At 50.6% G+C, this 16,248-nt stretch overlaps 1 protein-coding gene across 1 annotated transcript in view; it reads right to left on the reverse strand.

The window, feature by feature from the left end:
• The window catches only part of ush2a (Usher syndrome 2A (autosomal recessive, mild)), a 1,730,413-nt gene that overhangs the window by 1,428,451 nt on the left and 285,714 nt on the right, over nucleotides 1–16,248 (reverse strand). The window contains exon 10 of the mRNA XM_072506478.1: nucleotides 4,791–4,986. Coding sequence (XP_072362579.1) covers nucleotides 4,791–4,986 — 196 coding nt within the window. The remainder of the gene's footprint in view (nucleotides 1–4,790; nucleotides 4,987–16,248) is intronic.

Genomic DNA, 16,248 nt, shown 5'->3' on the forward strand with positions numbered 1-16,248 from the left:
ACCTTCACTAATGGTGCCGATGTCATGCACCAGGCTCTCCACTGCAGTCGCCACCCTAGCAGTGTTGGCCCTGGTGCCACACATTGCTGCTGATATCTCCTGCACCGTAGCCTCTGGGACTTCTCCAAGCGGCTATGGACCTGCTGGAGTGTCGCTGACATTTTCCTCTGAATGTCCCGGCCGCTCCCTAACGTCTTCATCGGCTCCAGGTATCCCTGTTCCACAGGCTCAGCATCAGGCTGGGACTCAGCTGGGTCCTGGGATTCAGCAGACCTCAGACTGCTGTCTAGCCTGGGGTTCCTGCCTCCAACTGATGTACATCAGCAGCAGTGTGGTGCTCACCAGATTGTGCCCCAGTAGCCTGACAACTCACGGTTCCCACCGTGCTGCGTGTATCTGCACTGTTGGCAGGTGGGGATGACAGCTGTGACGCATCGATCGTGTCTTCCTCAGAGCTCTCCTCTGAGGTGTCCTCATGGGAGACTGGAGGGAGAGCCACCAGGGATGGACCAGCACCATTGGCTTGAGGACCAGTAGGAGAATGGACATGTGATCAGTGGGAGGGATGGATCAGTCAGTAAGGCAACAACAACTCATGTTTGACAGATCCTTTGGCTGGGGCCTCTGCAGCATCCGCCAACCTGCGCGTTAGTGACCGTTCTGTCCTTGGCCACCCCAGTCACCCCCCAGGGCCCACTCCTCGAAGGTGGTGAGGATTCTTATGTCCAGCACACCACCGCCTGCCTGGGCCCTCTATTGGCGACTGTGGGGGGGCGTTTCCTGAGGAGTCACAGAGAGAGCATCGTCAGCCACACTCGTGGTTCACAGTGGTGGGGGTGGGGGGGGGGGGGGGGGGGGGGTTATGAAAGAGGGGTTTGGGGTGGTTGAAGGGAGAGGGGGGTGGAAGGAAGGTTGAAGGTCGCATGGTGAGTTGGCGGTGGACACTCGCTTGGGAGCGGAAAGGTCTCGGGTGTGGCCGTGTGCTGATGCCGGCTCACTCATGCTGTCCGATGCAGGTTGTTGTCCTTTTTCTGGCACGCTACGTCATTCCCTCTTTCACACTCCCAGCGATCACAGCTGCCGCCACCTCATCCCAGGTGGCACTGGCTGCCCTATGGCTGACCGTTCGGGACCCTCGGGGGAACAGGACACCCATCCTGGTCTCCACTGCATCTCACAGCCTCCCCATGGGCAGCACGGTAGCACAAGTGGATAGCACTGTGGCTTCACAGCGCCAGGGTACCAGGTTCAATTCCCTGCTGGGTCACTGTCTGTGCGGAGTCTGCACGTTCTCCCCGTGTCTGCGTGGGTTTCCTCTGGGTGCTCCGGTTTCCTCCCACAGTCCAAAGACGTGCAGGTTAGGTGGATTGGCCATGATAAATTGCCCTTAGTGACCAAAAAGGTTAGGAGGGGTTATTGGGTTACGGGGATAGGGTGGAAGTGAGGGCTTAAGTGGGTTGGTGCAGACACGATGGGTCGAATGGCTCCTTCTGCACTGTATGTTCTGTGTTCTATGTTCTATATCTGCATCCCCGAATCTTAGGGCCGGCCTCCTGGGTGCCATTTTTGTGGCTGGCTGGGGTTGGCTGTGCAAGAGCTGTTTAAGTGCTGCCTGACCTTGTTAGCGAGGGGGCTGGAGAGCATGGGTGCCGGCGAATCAGCTGGTGAGCCTTCATTTGCGGGGAGAAGCCCGTAAGACCTTGTTAAGTGGACCAATTAACATTGAATAGCATTGCCGGTCTCGCTGGGCCTAGCGCCGGGAAGCTTGTGGCAGTTCCCGTTCGCTGCAACACTTAGAAATCTTTCCAGAGAATTGCGCCCCTTGAGAACTACCTATTGGTCCTGCCCCACCCACTATTGATTTTGATAAGAGATCAATGAGGCAAAGTCTTATTCTAAATTGGAGAGCTTAATTCAGTCTCATGTTTCGGCTCCATGTTCAGTCAGTTCCTGTTCTTCGTTTTCAGCTCCATAAGTGTTGGAAATTCGATCTCATGGTTGTATATTGTAACAGTAATATAAGTCTTGCTTAAGTATAATCGTTCTGTGAATGTTTTGTGATGTTGCACAAGTGGTACAAATGAGGGTCTGACCTATTTTCTTGTATCGCTTTGATTATGGCATTGTCCATCAGTGACACATAATTTGGAGGATCCTCATGGACCAAGCTTAAGAAACACAGGCATAAATCATATCCGCACCAACTTGATGAGTTATCTATCTTTCTCTTCACGCTTGAAATAAATGGGGCTGAAAAAAAAATTTTTTAAACAGTGGGCAGCACGGTACCATTGTGGATAGCACAATTGCTTCACAGCTCCAGTGTCCCAGGTTCGATTCCGGCTTGGGTCACTGTCTGTGCGGAGTCTGCACATCCTCCCCGTGTGTGCGTGGGTTTCCTCCGGGTGCTCCGGTTTCCTCCCACAGTCCAAAGATGTGCAGGTTAGGTGGATTGGCCATGATAAATTGCTCTTAGTGTCCAAAATTGCCCTTAGTGTTGGGTGGGGTTACTGGGTTATGGGGATAGGGTGGAGGTGTTGACCTTGGGTAGGGTGCTCTTTCCAAGAGCCGGTGCAGACTCGATGGGCCGAATGGCCTCCTTCTGCACTGTAAATTCTATGATAATCTATGAATGCACCGCAATTATTGTGCTTTGATGCTAACCACAATGTTTATGAACACTTGCTATGATTGACAGTATTTCACCACATCAAAAGCAGCTAAGTGGTTTCACTACCTCTTTTTCACAGCAGAAAGCTGTGATACCGCAAGCTCTCTCCCATGCATAAATTAGTGAAGGGGAGAGCCTCATACAAGGTCCCCTCTGAGCTCCAGCAGAGACCAGTAGCGATTCTCTGCTGGCAGGAGCACTTTGGCTTAAGAACAGAGAATCCCAGCCGACTTTTCAGTTCACTTCTAAATTAATTTAGGTCTTCACACGTTGCAAGCCATTTACTAATTAAGTAGCCAAGTTGATAACCTATAACAATGTCGCCCATGAATAGAAAGTTCTTCACAAGTGAGTCCTTTGATGTGAGGTGCTTTCACAAAAAGAAAATATCAGGAACAAAATCATGCCTCTGCCTAGATCTCCCCTTGGAAACAATAATAAGATAAGGGGCGAAATTCTCCGGTATCGGCGCGATGTCCGCCGACTGGCGCCCAAAACGGCGCAAATCAGTCGGGCATCGTGCCGCCCCAAAGGTGCGGAATGCTCCGCATCTTTGGGGGCCGAGCCCCAACCTTAAGGGGCTAGGCCGGCGCCAGACGAATTTCTGCCCCGCCAGCTGGCGGAAAAGGCCTTTGGTGCCCTGCCAGCTGGCGCGGAAATGACATCTCCGGGCGGCGCATGCGCGGGAGCATTAGCGGCCGCTGACGGCATTCCCGCACATGCGCAGTAGAGGGAGTCTCTTCCGCCTCCGCCATGGTGGAGACCGTGGCGAAGGCGGAAGGAAAAGAGTGCCCCCACAGCACAGGCCCGCCCGCGGATCGGTGGGCCCCGATCGCGGGCCAGGCCACCGCGGGGGCACCCCCCAGGACCCCGGAGCCCGCCCGCGCCGCCTTGTCCCACCGGTAAGGTAGGTGGTTTAATCTACGCCGGTGGGACAGGCATTTTAGCTGCGGGACTTCGGCCCATCCAGGCCAGAGAATCGCGGGGGGGGGGGGGCACTAAAATGACAAACTCTGTATTAACCTTTAGGAAACTGGTCAGAGAACTGTTCTATTTGATGATAGTGGCATGATAATCTCACACAGTGAGCCATGACTGCTGTCACAGAAATACACTGGCCTAACAAGTATTCCTTTTTGTAATACATTAAAGCACATTACTGAAATAGTGCTGAGGGGTCCTGAACTCCATCTGACCTTCCGCGTACTTAACGGTTGTAGCCATCTGGGATGGCCACGTTCCGATTACAAAATGGACACCTGCAAAGAATGCAGCGAAAATTGGACAATGCTAAGAAACAAGCAGGTGCAAGCTCTGTCTGTTGATTAGAACCTTCAACTCTCAGACAGGACAGAAACTACCAAACAATCTACATACTAATGAGCCATCTCCAGGGACAAAAGGGAAACATTTAGATACACAATGTTAAGGCAGACACCCCGGCGCCAGAAGAAGCTAAGACAAAGCAGATTGACAGTCACCAGGACACGCCCAGCGATCAGGGAACCACCCCTCTATTGGAGGAAAATCGATACAGATGATTGGGAAAGACCCAATTAGTTGAGGCCAAGTTCAAGGCCCGCCCAAAAGCGCGCACAGCCCTTTTCCGTATAAAAGGTATCCCCCAAGGGAGAAACGCTCTCCTTTGGCTTTGGCTCTCACCGAAGAGAGAGACCTGCCTAGCAGCTGCATCAGACCAAGTAAGTCCCAAGTCAACGCACGCTACGAGATAGACGCTCCTAGTTGCTACCCTGTAAACAGCTCAACCCAGCAGCTTCAGAACCGAGCAACGGCCATTGTTCCTCTGACTGAGTGGGCACCCGAAGCTAAGTATAGGCTTTAGTAATAGTGGTAGTTTAGTTTGTAGAGTTTATGCATGAGTAGATTTGACTGTGTGTAAATAAATGAGCATTGCTTTTGAACTTACTAACTGGTGTATCGAGTCATTGATCAGTATTTGGTTCTGAACCTTGTGGCGGTGTCGAAAGATACCTGGCGACTCTTGAGCAAACATGATTAAACAGAACCAAATTAAGAGCCAACGAAGAGTTAGCAACACGGTCAATGCACCATCATCATAACACAATTAATTTACTGCATAATAAGCACATATTCTTACCAGCAGTGTTATGTTGACAGCCATCGCAAATTCCACCACCACCTTGAAAGTAGTCATGAGGGAATGGATCAATGGAAGTGTCATAGTGACAACTGATGGCATGCTCATAGCACTGGCAAGGTTTACAGTTGTACGCGTGAATCTGATCACCCTGATGGAAAGGCTTGTCATTGAAGAGTGGCTGGCAGCGTTCACACTAAACAGAAAGTTATTCAAAACATCAGAAAGTACAGAAGCAGCATACAAATGCTTGTCCATAATTCTAACAGTTGAAAATTTATTTTTAAACCTTTGGAGATAACATTTGTGATGTTGCAGCTTCTAATGCTCACATGACAACCACACCCCCTTAAAATAATAAACCCCATTGCTAGAACAGAAAAATTAATCGCTGCTGGGAAATGTATCAGAAAATGATTCACATATAATTTTGCAACCACAGAGTTCAATAGGCAACAAACAAAATATATATATTTTTGCACACACACCTGGGGTAGATCTTGACTTTGTGTGTGATAAGTGTAGAATGGGTGATTATGAGATGCCAGCCTGTTTTACATCACTCATGATTATTGATTCCATTGAGTTCAAGCTGTGCCACGGAGGGTTTGTAATTCAGATTGGAATCCTCTGCCATGAAAGCTATGAATGTTTCTTCAACTGGGACCTATACTTTTAGTTAATGTAAAGGATCAAGGGATTGTGGATCAAAGGTGGGAAAATGTAACTGAGGTACCAATGAACAACGATCTAACCGAAAGGTGGGACAGGCTCAAGGGGCTGAGTGGCCTCCTCCTGTCCTAAGCTTCAGGCCCAAAACTTACCAGCAAGTGATCAATGTTTCATTACATAGATAGAATTTACAGTGTAGAAGGAGGCCATACGGCCCATCAAATCTGCACCGGCCCTTGGAAAGAGCATCCGACTTAAGCCCACACCTCCACCCTATCCCCGTAACCCAGTAACCCCATCTAACCATTTTGGACACTGGGGAAATTTAGCATGGCCAATCCACCTAACCTACATATCTTTGGACTGTGGGAGGAAACCGGAGCACCTGGAAGAAACCCACGCAGACTCAGGCAGAACGTTTTGGACACTGGGGAAATTTAGCATGGCCAATCCACCTAACCTACATATCTTTGGACTGTGGGAGGAAACCGGAGCACCTGGAGGAAACCCACGCAGACTCAGGCAGAACGTGCAGACTACGCACAGACAATGACCTCAGCCGGGAATCGAACCTGGGACCCTGGCATTGTGAAGCAACAGTGCTAACCATTGTGCTACTGTGCTGCCCCAATGTCATCAGACCATAAGATATAGGAGTAGAATTAGGCCACTCAGCCCATCCAATCTGCTCCGCCATTCAATCATGGCTGATATTTTTCTTTTTTTTATTCATTTACGGGATGTGGGGGTTGCTGGTTAGGCCAGCATTTATTGCCCATTCCTACTTGCTCTTCAGAAGGGGGAGCTGAGTTGTCTTTTGAAATGTTGCAGCCCTTCAGGTGTAGGTACACCCACTGTGCTACTAGGGAGGGATTTCCAGGATTTTGCCCCATCGACAGTGAAGGAACGGCGATATATTTCCAAGACAGGGTGGTGAGTGACTTGGAGGGGAACCTCCAGCAGGTGGGGTTCCCATGTATCTGCTGCTCTTGTCCTTCTAGGTGGTAGTGGTCGTGGGTTTGGAAGGTGCTGTCTAAAGTACCTTGGTGAGTTACTGCAGTGCATCTTGTAGATGATACACAGAGCTGCCACTGTTGTCGGTGGTGGAGGGTTTGAATGTTTGTGGATGGGGAGAAATCAAGCGGGCTGCTTTGTCCTGGATGGTGGCGATCGTTTTTAAAACATTTAGAGTACCCAATCATTTTTTCCAATTAAGGGGCAATTTAGCGTAGCCAATCCACCTACCCTGCACATCTTTGGCTTGTGGGGGCGAAACCCACGCAAACACGGGGAGAATGTGCAAACTCTACAAGGACAGTGACCCAGAGTCGGGATCGAACGTGGGACCACGGCGCCATGAGGCAGCAATGCTAATCACTGCGTCACCATGCTGCCCCGTGTCGAACTTCTTGACTGTTGTTGGAGCTGTACTCATCCAGGCAAGTGGAGAGTATTCCATTACACTCCTGACTTGTGCCTTGTAGATGGTGGACAAGCTTTGGGGAGGTCAGGAGGTGAGTTACTTGCTGTAGAATTCCTAACCTTTGATGTGCCCTGGTAGTCCCAGTATTAATATGGCTAGTCCAGTTCAGTTTCTGATCAATGGTTACCTCCTGGATGTTGTTTGTGGAGGATTCAGCGATGGTAATGCCATTGAATGTCAAGGGTTGGTGGTTAGATCCTCCCTTGTAGGAAATGGTCATTGCCTGGCACTTGTGTGGCACGAAAGTATCTTGCCATTTGTCAGCCCAAGCCTGGATATTGTCCATTTGCTGCATTTGGACCTGGACTGCTTCGTATCTGAGGAGTCGCGAATGGTACTAAACATTGTGCTGTCATCTGCAAACATCCCCACTTCTGACCTTATGATGGAAGGGAGGTCATTGATGAAGCAGCTGAAGATGGGTGGGTCTAGGTCACTGCCTGAGGAACTCCTGAGGTAATGTCCTGGAGCTGAGATGCTTGACCTCCAACCACCACAACCATTTTCCTTTGTGCCAGGTATGACTCCAATCAATGGAGAGTTTTTCCCGATTCCCATTGACTCCAGTTTAGCTAGGGTTCCTTGTGCCATACTCAGTCAAATGCTGCCTTGATGTCAAGGGCAGTCACTTTCACCTCACCTCTGGCATTCAGCGCTTTTAGTCCATGTTTGAACCAAAGCTGTAATGAGGTCAGGAGCTGAGGGACCCTGGCGGAACACAAACTGAGTGTCCGTGAGCAGGTTATTGCTGAGTAAGTGTTGCTTGGTAGCACTGTTGATGCCCTCTTCCATCACTTTGCTGATGATGCAGAATAGACTGAAAGGGCGGTAATTGGCTGGGTTGGATTTGTCCTGTTTCTTGATTACAGGGCACACCTGGGCAATTTTTCACATTGCCGGGTCGATGCCAGTGTTGTAGCTGTACTGGAACAGTTTGTCTAGGGGTGCAGCCAGTTTTGGAGCAAGTCTTCAGTACTATTGTCGAGATATTGTCAGGGCCCATAGCCTTTGCAGTATCCAGTCCCTTCAGCTGTTTCTTGATATCATAGATTATCATAGATTATCATAGATTATCATAGAATTTACAGTGCAGAAGGAGGCCATTCGGCCCATCGAGTCTGCACCGGCTCTTGGAAAGAGCACCCTACCCAAGGTCAACACCTCCACCGTATCCCCAGAACCCAGTAACCCCACCCAACACTAAGGGCAATTTTGGACACTAAGGACAATTTTTATCATGGCCAATCCACCTAACCCGCACATCTTTGGACTGTGGGAGGAAACCGGAGCACCCGGAGGAAACCCACGCAGACACGGGGAGAACGTGCAGACTCCGCACAGACAGTGACCCAAGCCGGAATCGAACCTGGGACCCTGGAGCTGTGAAGCAATTGCGCTATCCACAATGCTACCGTGCTGCCCTAAAGCTACATGATATCATGTAGAGTGAATTGTATTGGCTGAAGACTGATATCTATTATGTTGGGGACCTCCTTGATATGGATCATCCACTGAAGGGAGGGACGGTAGCACAAATGTTAACACTATTGCTTCACAGCGCCAGAGCCCCGAGTTCGATTCCCAGCTTGGGTCACTGTCTGTGCGGAGTCTGCACGTTCTCCCTGTGTCTGCGTCGGTTTCCTCCAGGTGCTCCGGTTTCCTCCCACAAGTCCCCAAATTTGTGTTTGTTAGGTGAATTGGACATTCTGAATTCTCCCTCCGTGTACCCGAATGGGCGCCGTAGTGTGGCGACTAGGGATTTTCACAGTAACGTCATTGCAATGTTGATGTAATCCTACATTAATTAATTAATAAAGATTATTATTATTACTCGGCACTTCTGGCTGAAGATTGTTGCGAATGCCTCAGCTTTTTCTTTGGCACATATGTGCTGGGCTCCTCCATCATTGAGGATGGGCATATTTGTGGAGTCTCCTCTTCCATGACTTGTTCAATTGTCCACCACCATTCACAGCTGGATGTGGCAGGACAACAGAGCTTCGATCTGATGTGTTCATTGTGGAATCATTTAGCTCTGTCTATTACTTGCTTATGCTGTTTGGCACACAAGTAGTCCTGTGTTGTAGCTTCAGTAGATTGACAACTCATTTATCGGTATGCCTGATGTTGCGCCTGGCATGCTCTCCTGCAATCTTCATAGAAGCAGGGTTGATCCTCTGGCTTGGTGGTAATGGTAGAATGGGGGATATGCCAGACCATGAGGTTGCAGATTGTGGTTGAATACAATTCTGCTGCTGCTGATGGCCCACAGCACCTCATGGATGTGTAGTCTTGAGTTGCGAGATCTATTCGAAGTCTAGCCCATTTAGCATGGTGGTAGTGCCACACAACACGATGGAGGGTATCCTCAATGTGAAGACGGGACTTTGTCTCCACAAGGACTGCGGTCGCCACTTCTACCAATACTATCATGGACAGATGCCTCTGCAGCAGGCAGATTGGTGAGGATGAGGTCAAGTATGTATTTCCCTCGTTAGTTCTTTCACCGCATGCTGCAGTCCCAGTCCAGCAACTATGCCCCTTAGGACCCAACCAGCTCGGTCTGTGGTGGTAGTACCGAGCCACTCTTGGTGATGGACATTGAAGTTCCCCCACCCAGAACATATTCTGCGCCCTTGCCACCTTCAGTGCTTCCTCCAAGTGGTGTTCAACATGGAGGAGTACTGATTCATCAGCTGATGGTGGCCGATACGTGGTGATTAGCAGGAGGTTTCTTGCCCATGTTTAACCTGAAGCCATGAGACTTTGTGTGGGCCAGAGTCGATGTTGAGGACTCCCAGGGCAACTCCCTCCTGACTGTATACCACTGTGCCGCTAACTCTGCTGGGTCTGTCCTGCTGGTGAGACAGGACATACCCAGGAATTGTGATAGTGGTGGGACATTGTGTGAGATATGATGCTGTGAATAATAATAATATTATAATAATCTTTGTTGTCACAAGTAAGCTTACATTAATTAACACTGCAATGAAGTTACTGTGAAAAGAATATGATTGTGTCAGGCTGTTGCTTAACTCATCTGTGAGTCAGCTCTTCCAACTTTGGCACAAGCCCCCAGATATTAGTAAGGAGGACTTTTCAGGGTCAACAGGGCTGAGTTTGCCATTGTCGTTTCTGGTGCCTGATTCGATGCCGGGTAGCCCATCCAGTTTCATTCCAGTTTTATGTTTTTGTAGCGGTTGAATACAACTGAGTGGCTTGCTAGGCCATTTCAGAGGGCATTTAATAGTCAACCACATTGCTGTGGGTCTGGAGTCACACGTAGGCCAGACCTGGTAACGATGGCAGATTTCTTTCCCTAAAGAATGGGTTTTTACGACAATCGACATCATTCATAACATTATGGCCATCATTAGACTTTTAATTCCAGATATTTTATGAGTTTAAATTCCATCACCTGCTGTGGTGGGATTCAAACCTGGGTCACCAGATCTGTACTAGTCCAGCGACAATACCACTATGCCTCACCCCCATTCTCCTGCCTTCTCCCCATAACCCCGGATTCCCTTATAATCAAGAACCTATCTATCTCTGTCTTAAAGGCACTCAGTGATTTGGCCTCCACAGCCTTCTGCGGCAAAGAGTTCCACAGATTCATCACCCTCTGGCTGAAGAAGGTCCTCCTCATCTCTGGTTCAGAGGATCGTCCATTCAGTCTGAGGCTATGCCCTCTGGTTCCAGTTTTTCCCACTAGTGGAAACATCCTCTCCAGATCCCCCCCTCATCCTTCTAAACTCCAACGAGTATAGACCCAGAGTCCTCAACTGCTCCTCATTTGTCGAGCATTATGCTTCTGGAGGAAAGAGCTCCATACAAGAGGAGTCAAATAAACAGCTACAATAGGAGGATGAACCACTTTGCAGGGAGTCTCCAATTTAAAAAAGAAAGCCATATAACCGCAGCATAGACATTTCACTGGGCAAGCACATAATGGTAAAGTGGAATGCTTCATCCAAGGCTTTTATTTCCCTCACAATCATTACAATGAACCCCTCAAAGAACCCCTCAAACATGCAAGATCTTGACATTACAAGGGAGTTGAAATTTTGCAAATTGCAGAATGCTGTTTGAAAACTTGTTGACAAGAATGATTTTTTTACCTGTTTTTCTTTATGTATTACTAGATATGGCACAGCAAACAAAGACAGAACTTGTTCTGAGTTTGAAACAGCAACTCATCTGACACAGTGTTACAATTTCGACATTTGGCATGTTGAAGTGCATGGACCTCCACCCAAGGGAAATGCTTTTGGCACATGATCCATTGTTGCCACCATTTGATGACGTGTCTAACAGCTTCTGCTATGGAGGAATATATGCCCCATATGTGAGGGGTGCTGCTGCATGGACCTGAACGCATGCCAACAGCTGTGGAACGGATGGCAGTTCCAAAACCATCTGCTGCATCACCCCTCATGGAATTGGATTTGTTGCCAGTATCAAGCTCTCATCTGAATACTTAGGCTGCTTTAATAAAGGCCTATGGACTCCTCAAACACAGAAGAGCTTTCCCAAACCAGGAAGAAAATTGTAGCACCTTTTAGATATTAGAGGGTATGCTTTACTGCAGAGGAGCGGTATAAGAAGTGGGATGGAAGGATGTGTATTGCCTAAGTTAATGATAAACAGGGGGCGGGATTCTCCGAAATGGGGGCAGAGTGTTCGCGCCGTCGCGAACGCCGTTGAGGTTCACGACGGCGCAAAACGGCCCCTATCCCGACCGATTCAGGGCCCGATAATGGGCTAGGAGCGGCGCCGCGTCATTTACACGCGTCAGGCCTTGGCGGCGCAGCATACATGACGCGGCCGGCGCCGCATAACTGGCGTCACCCGCGCATGCGCGGGTTGGCCGGCGCCAAACCGCGCATGCGTGGTTGCCGTCCTCTCCGAGTCCGCCCCGCAAGAAGATATCAGACGGATCTTGCGGGGCTGCGGAAGAAAGGAGGTCCTCCTTCAGAGAGGCAGGCCCGACGATCGGTGGGCACCAATCGCGGGCCAGACCCCATTTGAGGCACCCCCTGTGCAGGATCCCCCCTCCCCCCCCCGCAGGCCATCCCCCCCAGCGTTCCCGCGCTATTCCCTCCGGCAGGGACTAGGTGTGGACGGCGCCGGGGGGAACCCGCCGTTTTGGGCTGGCCGCTCGGCCCATCCGGGCCTGAGAATAGCAGGGGTGCCGGAGAATCGCCATTTTGGGTGTCTCGGGCGATTCTCCGGCCTGCGTCGCGCGGAACTCGACGGGGCCGTTCTCGCCGCTTTGGAGAATCGCGGGAGGGCGTCGGACCAGCGTCGCGGGAAACTCTGCCGATCCAGGCGATTCTCCCAACCGGCGCGGGAGCGGAGAATCGCGCCCAGGATTTTTGAATCAGGGGTGGGATTCTCCGACCCCTCGCCGGGCCGGAGAATCGCTGGGGGCTGGCGTGAATCCCGCCCCCGCCGGTTGCCGAATTCTCCGGCACCGGAGATTCGGCGGGGGTGGGAATCGCGCCGCGCCGTTTGGCGGGCCCCCCCCCCCCGGCGATTCTCCAGCCCGGATGGGCCGAAGTCCCGCTGCTGGAATGCCTGTCCCGCCGGCGTGGATTAAACCACCTCTCATACCGGCGGGACAAGGCGGCGCGGGCGGGCTCCGGGGTCCTGGGGGGGTGCGGGGCGATCTGGCCCCGGGGGGTGCCCCCACGGTGGCCTGGCCTGCGATCGGGGCCCACCGATCCGCGGGCGGGCCTGTGCCGTGGGGGCACTCTTTTCCTTCCGCCTTCGCCATGGTCTCCACCATGGCGGAGGCGGAAGAGACCCCCTCCACTGCGCATGCGCGGTGATGCCGTGAGCGGCTGCTAACGCTCCCGCGCATGCGCCGCCTGGCAATGTCATTTCCGTGAAAGCTGGCGGGGCACCAAAGGCCTTTCCCGCCAGCTGGCGGGGCAGAAATCAGTCCGGCGCGGGCCTAGCCCCTCAAGGTTAGGGCTCAGCCGCTCAAGATGCGGAGGATTCCGCATCTTTGGGGCGGCGCGATGCCGGACTGATTTGCGCCAGTTTTGGCGCCCGTCGGCGGACATCGCGCCGATTACGGAGAATTTTGCCCCAGATTTCTACAGATGATTCTAACAGATAAAGTCAAAATTTCTTCAGGCCTCAGGGAGCCTTACTTTCATCCACCGGAATGTCCTACTGCTCCTCTCAGGTTATTTCATGCTCTGATCCTCCAGTTAGAAGTCTTGGCAATAGAAAATGTGTTTGGGCTCAGTTTCACTAAAATGAGCACCGTGCAGACTGGATGTATCCCAACTGAGAAGCCAGTCCAAAACTGATCTCAGGGTCCATTTGATGAGCATCTACGGACAGCTCCCTCATTGAAGCAAATGAATTTCAAATCAATTGCCTCACTGGCAGCAGCCCCCCAAGTAAGTGTCGGGAAGGAGGGGGGGGGGGGGGGGGGGAAAGCAGGAGCAAAACCAATTGAAGCCCCAGGAATTTTATAGAAAAGTAATCTTAGGTTTTTGGTGACAACCATTTACCAGGACGCATCCATACCCCTGGACAATCTGAGAGAAGTATTCTCAATGCCTATACTGCCCAGAATAGCCCATTAGTGGTCTTAAATCAGGAATTAGTCCTCTGAGCGAAAGCCAGTGAGCGTGATTTAATGGAAATGAAACAGAATCCCATTTTGCAGTACCAAGTACGCTATTAAACATGACTCTGCTTCAGTTTTGGGCCTCGGCGAGGAATGCCCCTCCTCGGCTGCACTTAAGCAAATTTCCTGCACCAAATAGCTCAGCTCGCCAGTGCAGGAAGAGATATGGTGCACGGATCTCTGCAGCCCCCCCCCCCCCCTCCCACAACGTGGCCTCAGGATCCCACCAACGCCACAACCTACCATTGAGTGTCTCCTCGAGCCCCCGCACCCCACCTCATAAAGGCAGGGCACCCCTGAGCCCAATCTCAGGCTGCTAGCCTGGCACCCTGGCACTGCCTCTGCCATACTGGCAGTGTCACTTGGACAACCTGGCACTGCCAGGGTTCCCGAGTGGAACAGCCAGGTTGCGGGTGAAAGTGCCACAGTGCTCGGGTGGCATTGGAGTTTCTCGCGTACCATCCTGCCCAGAGATAGACAATCCAGGGGCTCCTGATCGTTTGGGAGATTAAGGGCAGGTTCCTGATCACAACGTTTCACAAGATCGCGTTAGATCTTGCGAGGCGTACCGAGCTGTGTAGATCTCGTGAGAGGATTCTCATGAGATTTATCGGCCTCGTGGCATTCTGAGTCATGCATGAAGAGGCCGTTAGATTGCACCCAACATCTGGTTTAAGTGGCCACCACGACTGACCGAAAATTGAGACAGGTTCTCTCAGAGGTGAGGCCTTTACAGGGCAGGTCGCAGAAAGCGACAGGCCCTGTCGGAGCCCCTGGGCACGCACTCAGATCCTGCGCAGACCAGCTGGTATGTGTATTCACAGACTTCTTCAACACCTCACTTCTCCACTCCAAGGTCCCCACCTCCTTCAAGAAGACCACCATAATACCAGTACCAAAGAAGAACAAGGTAGCGTGCCTCAACGACTACCAATCAGTGGCTCTGGCGTCTCTTATCATGAAATGCTCCGAGCGGCTAGTCATGAGGCGGATCAACGTCAGCCTCCCAGATGGTGTCGATCCATTGTATTTCGCCTATCGCCGCAACCGATCCACAGCAGATGCTATCTCTCTGGCCCTACAATCAACACTCGAACATCTCGATAACAAGGACACCTACGTCAGACTGCTATTCATAGGCTACAGCTCCACCTTCAACACAATTATCCCAACAAGACTAATAACCAAACTCTGCAATCTTGGACTTGATCCCTCCCTGTGCAGCTGGATCCTTGACTTACTCACCAACAGACCGCAATCTGTCAGGACAGGCAACAGCACGTCCTCCACAATAGTCCTCAACACCGGGGCCCCACAAGGATATGTGCTCATTCCTCTGCTGTACTCCTTATACACACACGACTGTGTGGCAAGATTTAACTCCAATTCGATCTATAAGTTTGCAGATGATATGAATGTGGTGGGTGATATCTCAAACAACGACGAATCAGACTACAGAAGGGAGATAGATGACTTGGTTGCATGGTGCGCCGAAAACAACCTCTCTCTAAATGTTGGAAAGACCAAAGAACTGATCATCGACGTCAGGAAGCGTAGCACGACACACACCCTAATCTACATCAATGGCTCCAAAGTGGAGATGGTCGATAGCTTTAAGTTCCTGGGGGTCACCATCACCAACTGTCTGTCCTGGTCCACTCACATTGATGCAACAGTCAAGAAAGCCCAACAACATCTCTACTTCTTACAGAAGCTAAAGAAATTTGGCATGTCTGCATCGACTCTCAGAAACGTCTATAGATGTGCCATAGAGAGCATCCTATCCAGCTACATCACAGCTTGGTATGGCAACTGCTCAGCCCAAGATCGCAAGAAACTGCAGAGTGTGATGAACTCAGCCCAACGCATCACACAAGCTTGCCATCCTCCCATTGATTCTGTCTACACCTCCGGCTGCCTCAGGAAGACAGACAGCATTGTCAGAGACCCCTCAAACCCAGACTTTGCCCTCTTCCAGACCCTTTCATCAGGCAGAAGATACAGAAGTCTGAATTCCCGCACATCCAGACATAGGAACAGCTTCTTCCCCACAGCTACCGACTCCTCAACGACTCTCCCTCGGACTGATCTATTCCCTGTAAGAGCACTATTCACGAGGCCCTATGCTGCTCTTGCTCAAGTATTTGCTTTGTTTGGCCCTTGTTCCGCACTGTAACCAATTATTATTGTCGATGGACTATTTGTCAATGTACTTTGTTGACTATTCTTTTTGTCTACTATGTATGTACTATGTACGTTCCCTTGACGGCAGAAAAATACTTTTCACTGTACTTCGGTACATATGACAATAATCCAATCAATCAATCAATCAGATGGATTGCACCTCAACATGGCGAGGACCAATATTCTTGCAGTGCAGTTTGCTGGTGCTACTGAGGTAAATTGAAACTAATTTTGAAGCTGGATTGGAACCGGGATGTAACATTATAAAGGAAAAACAAAATGCACAAAGAACTGCGGGTGGGGGCGGCAGGAGGTGGAGGAGCAGGGGGAGGAGGCAACAGATAGCATGAAAACAAGAAATAGAAAGGCATTAAGCAGGGAGCAGAGTAAGAGGGTGTTGCTCTTTCTAAAATAAACTGGGAACCTCTATACAATAACAATTACAACATTTAATATATTCTTTCCTGGCT

This window comes from Scyliorhinus torazame, chromosome 1, assembly GCF_047496885.1.
Source record: "Scyliorhinus torazame isolate Kashiwa2021f chromosome 1, sScyTor2.1, whole genome shotgun sequence".
Lineage (NCBI taxonomy): Eukaryota > Metazoa > Chordata > Chondrichthyes > Carcharhiniformes > Scyliorhinidae > Scyliorhinus > Scyliorhinus torazame.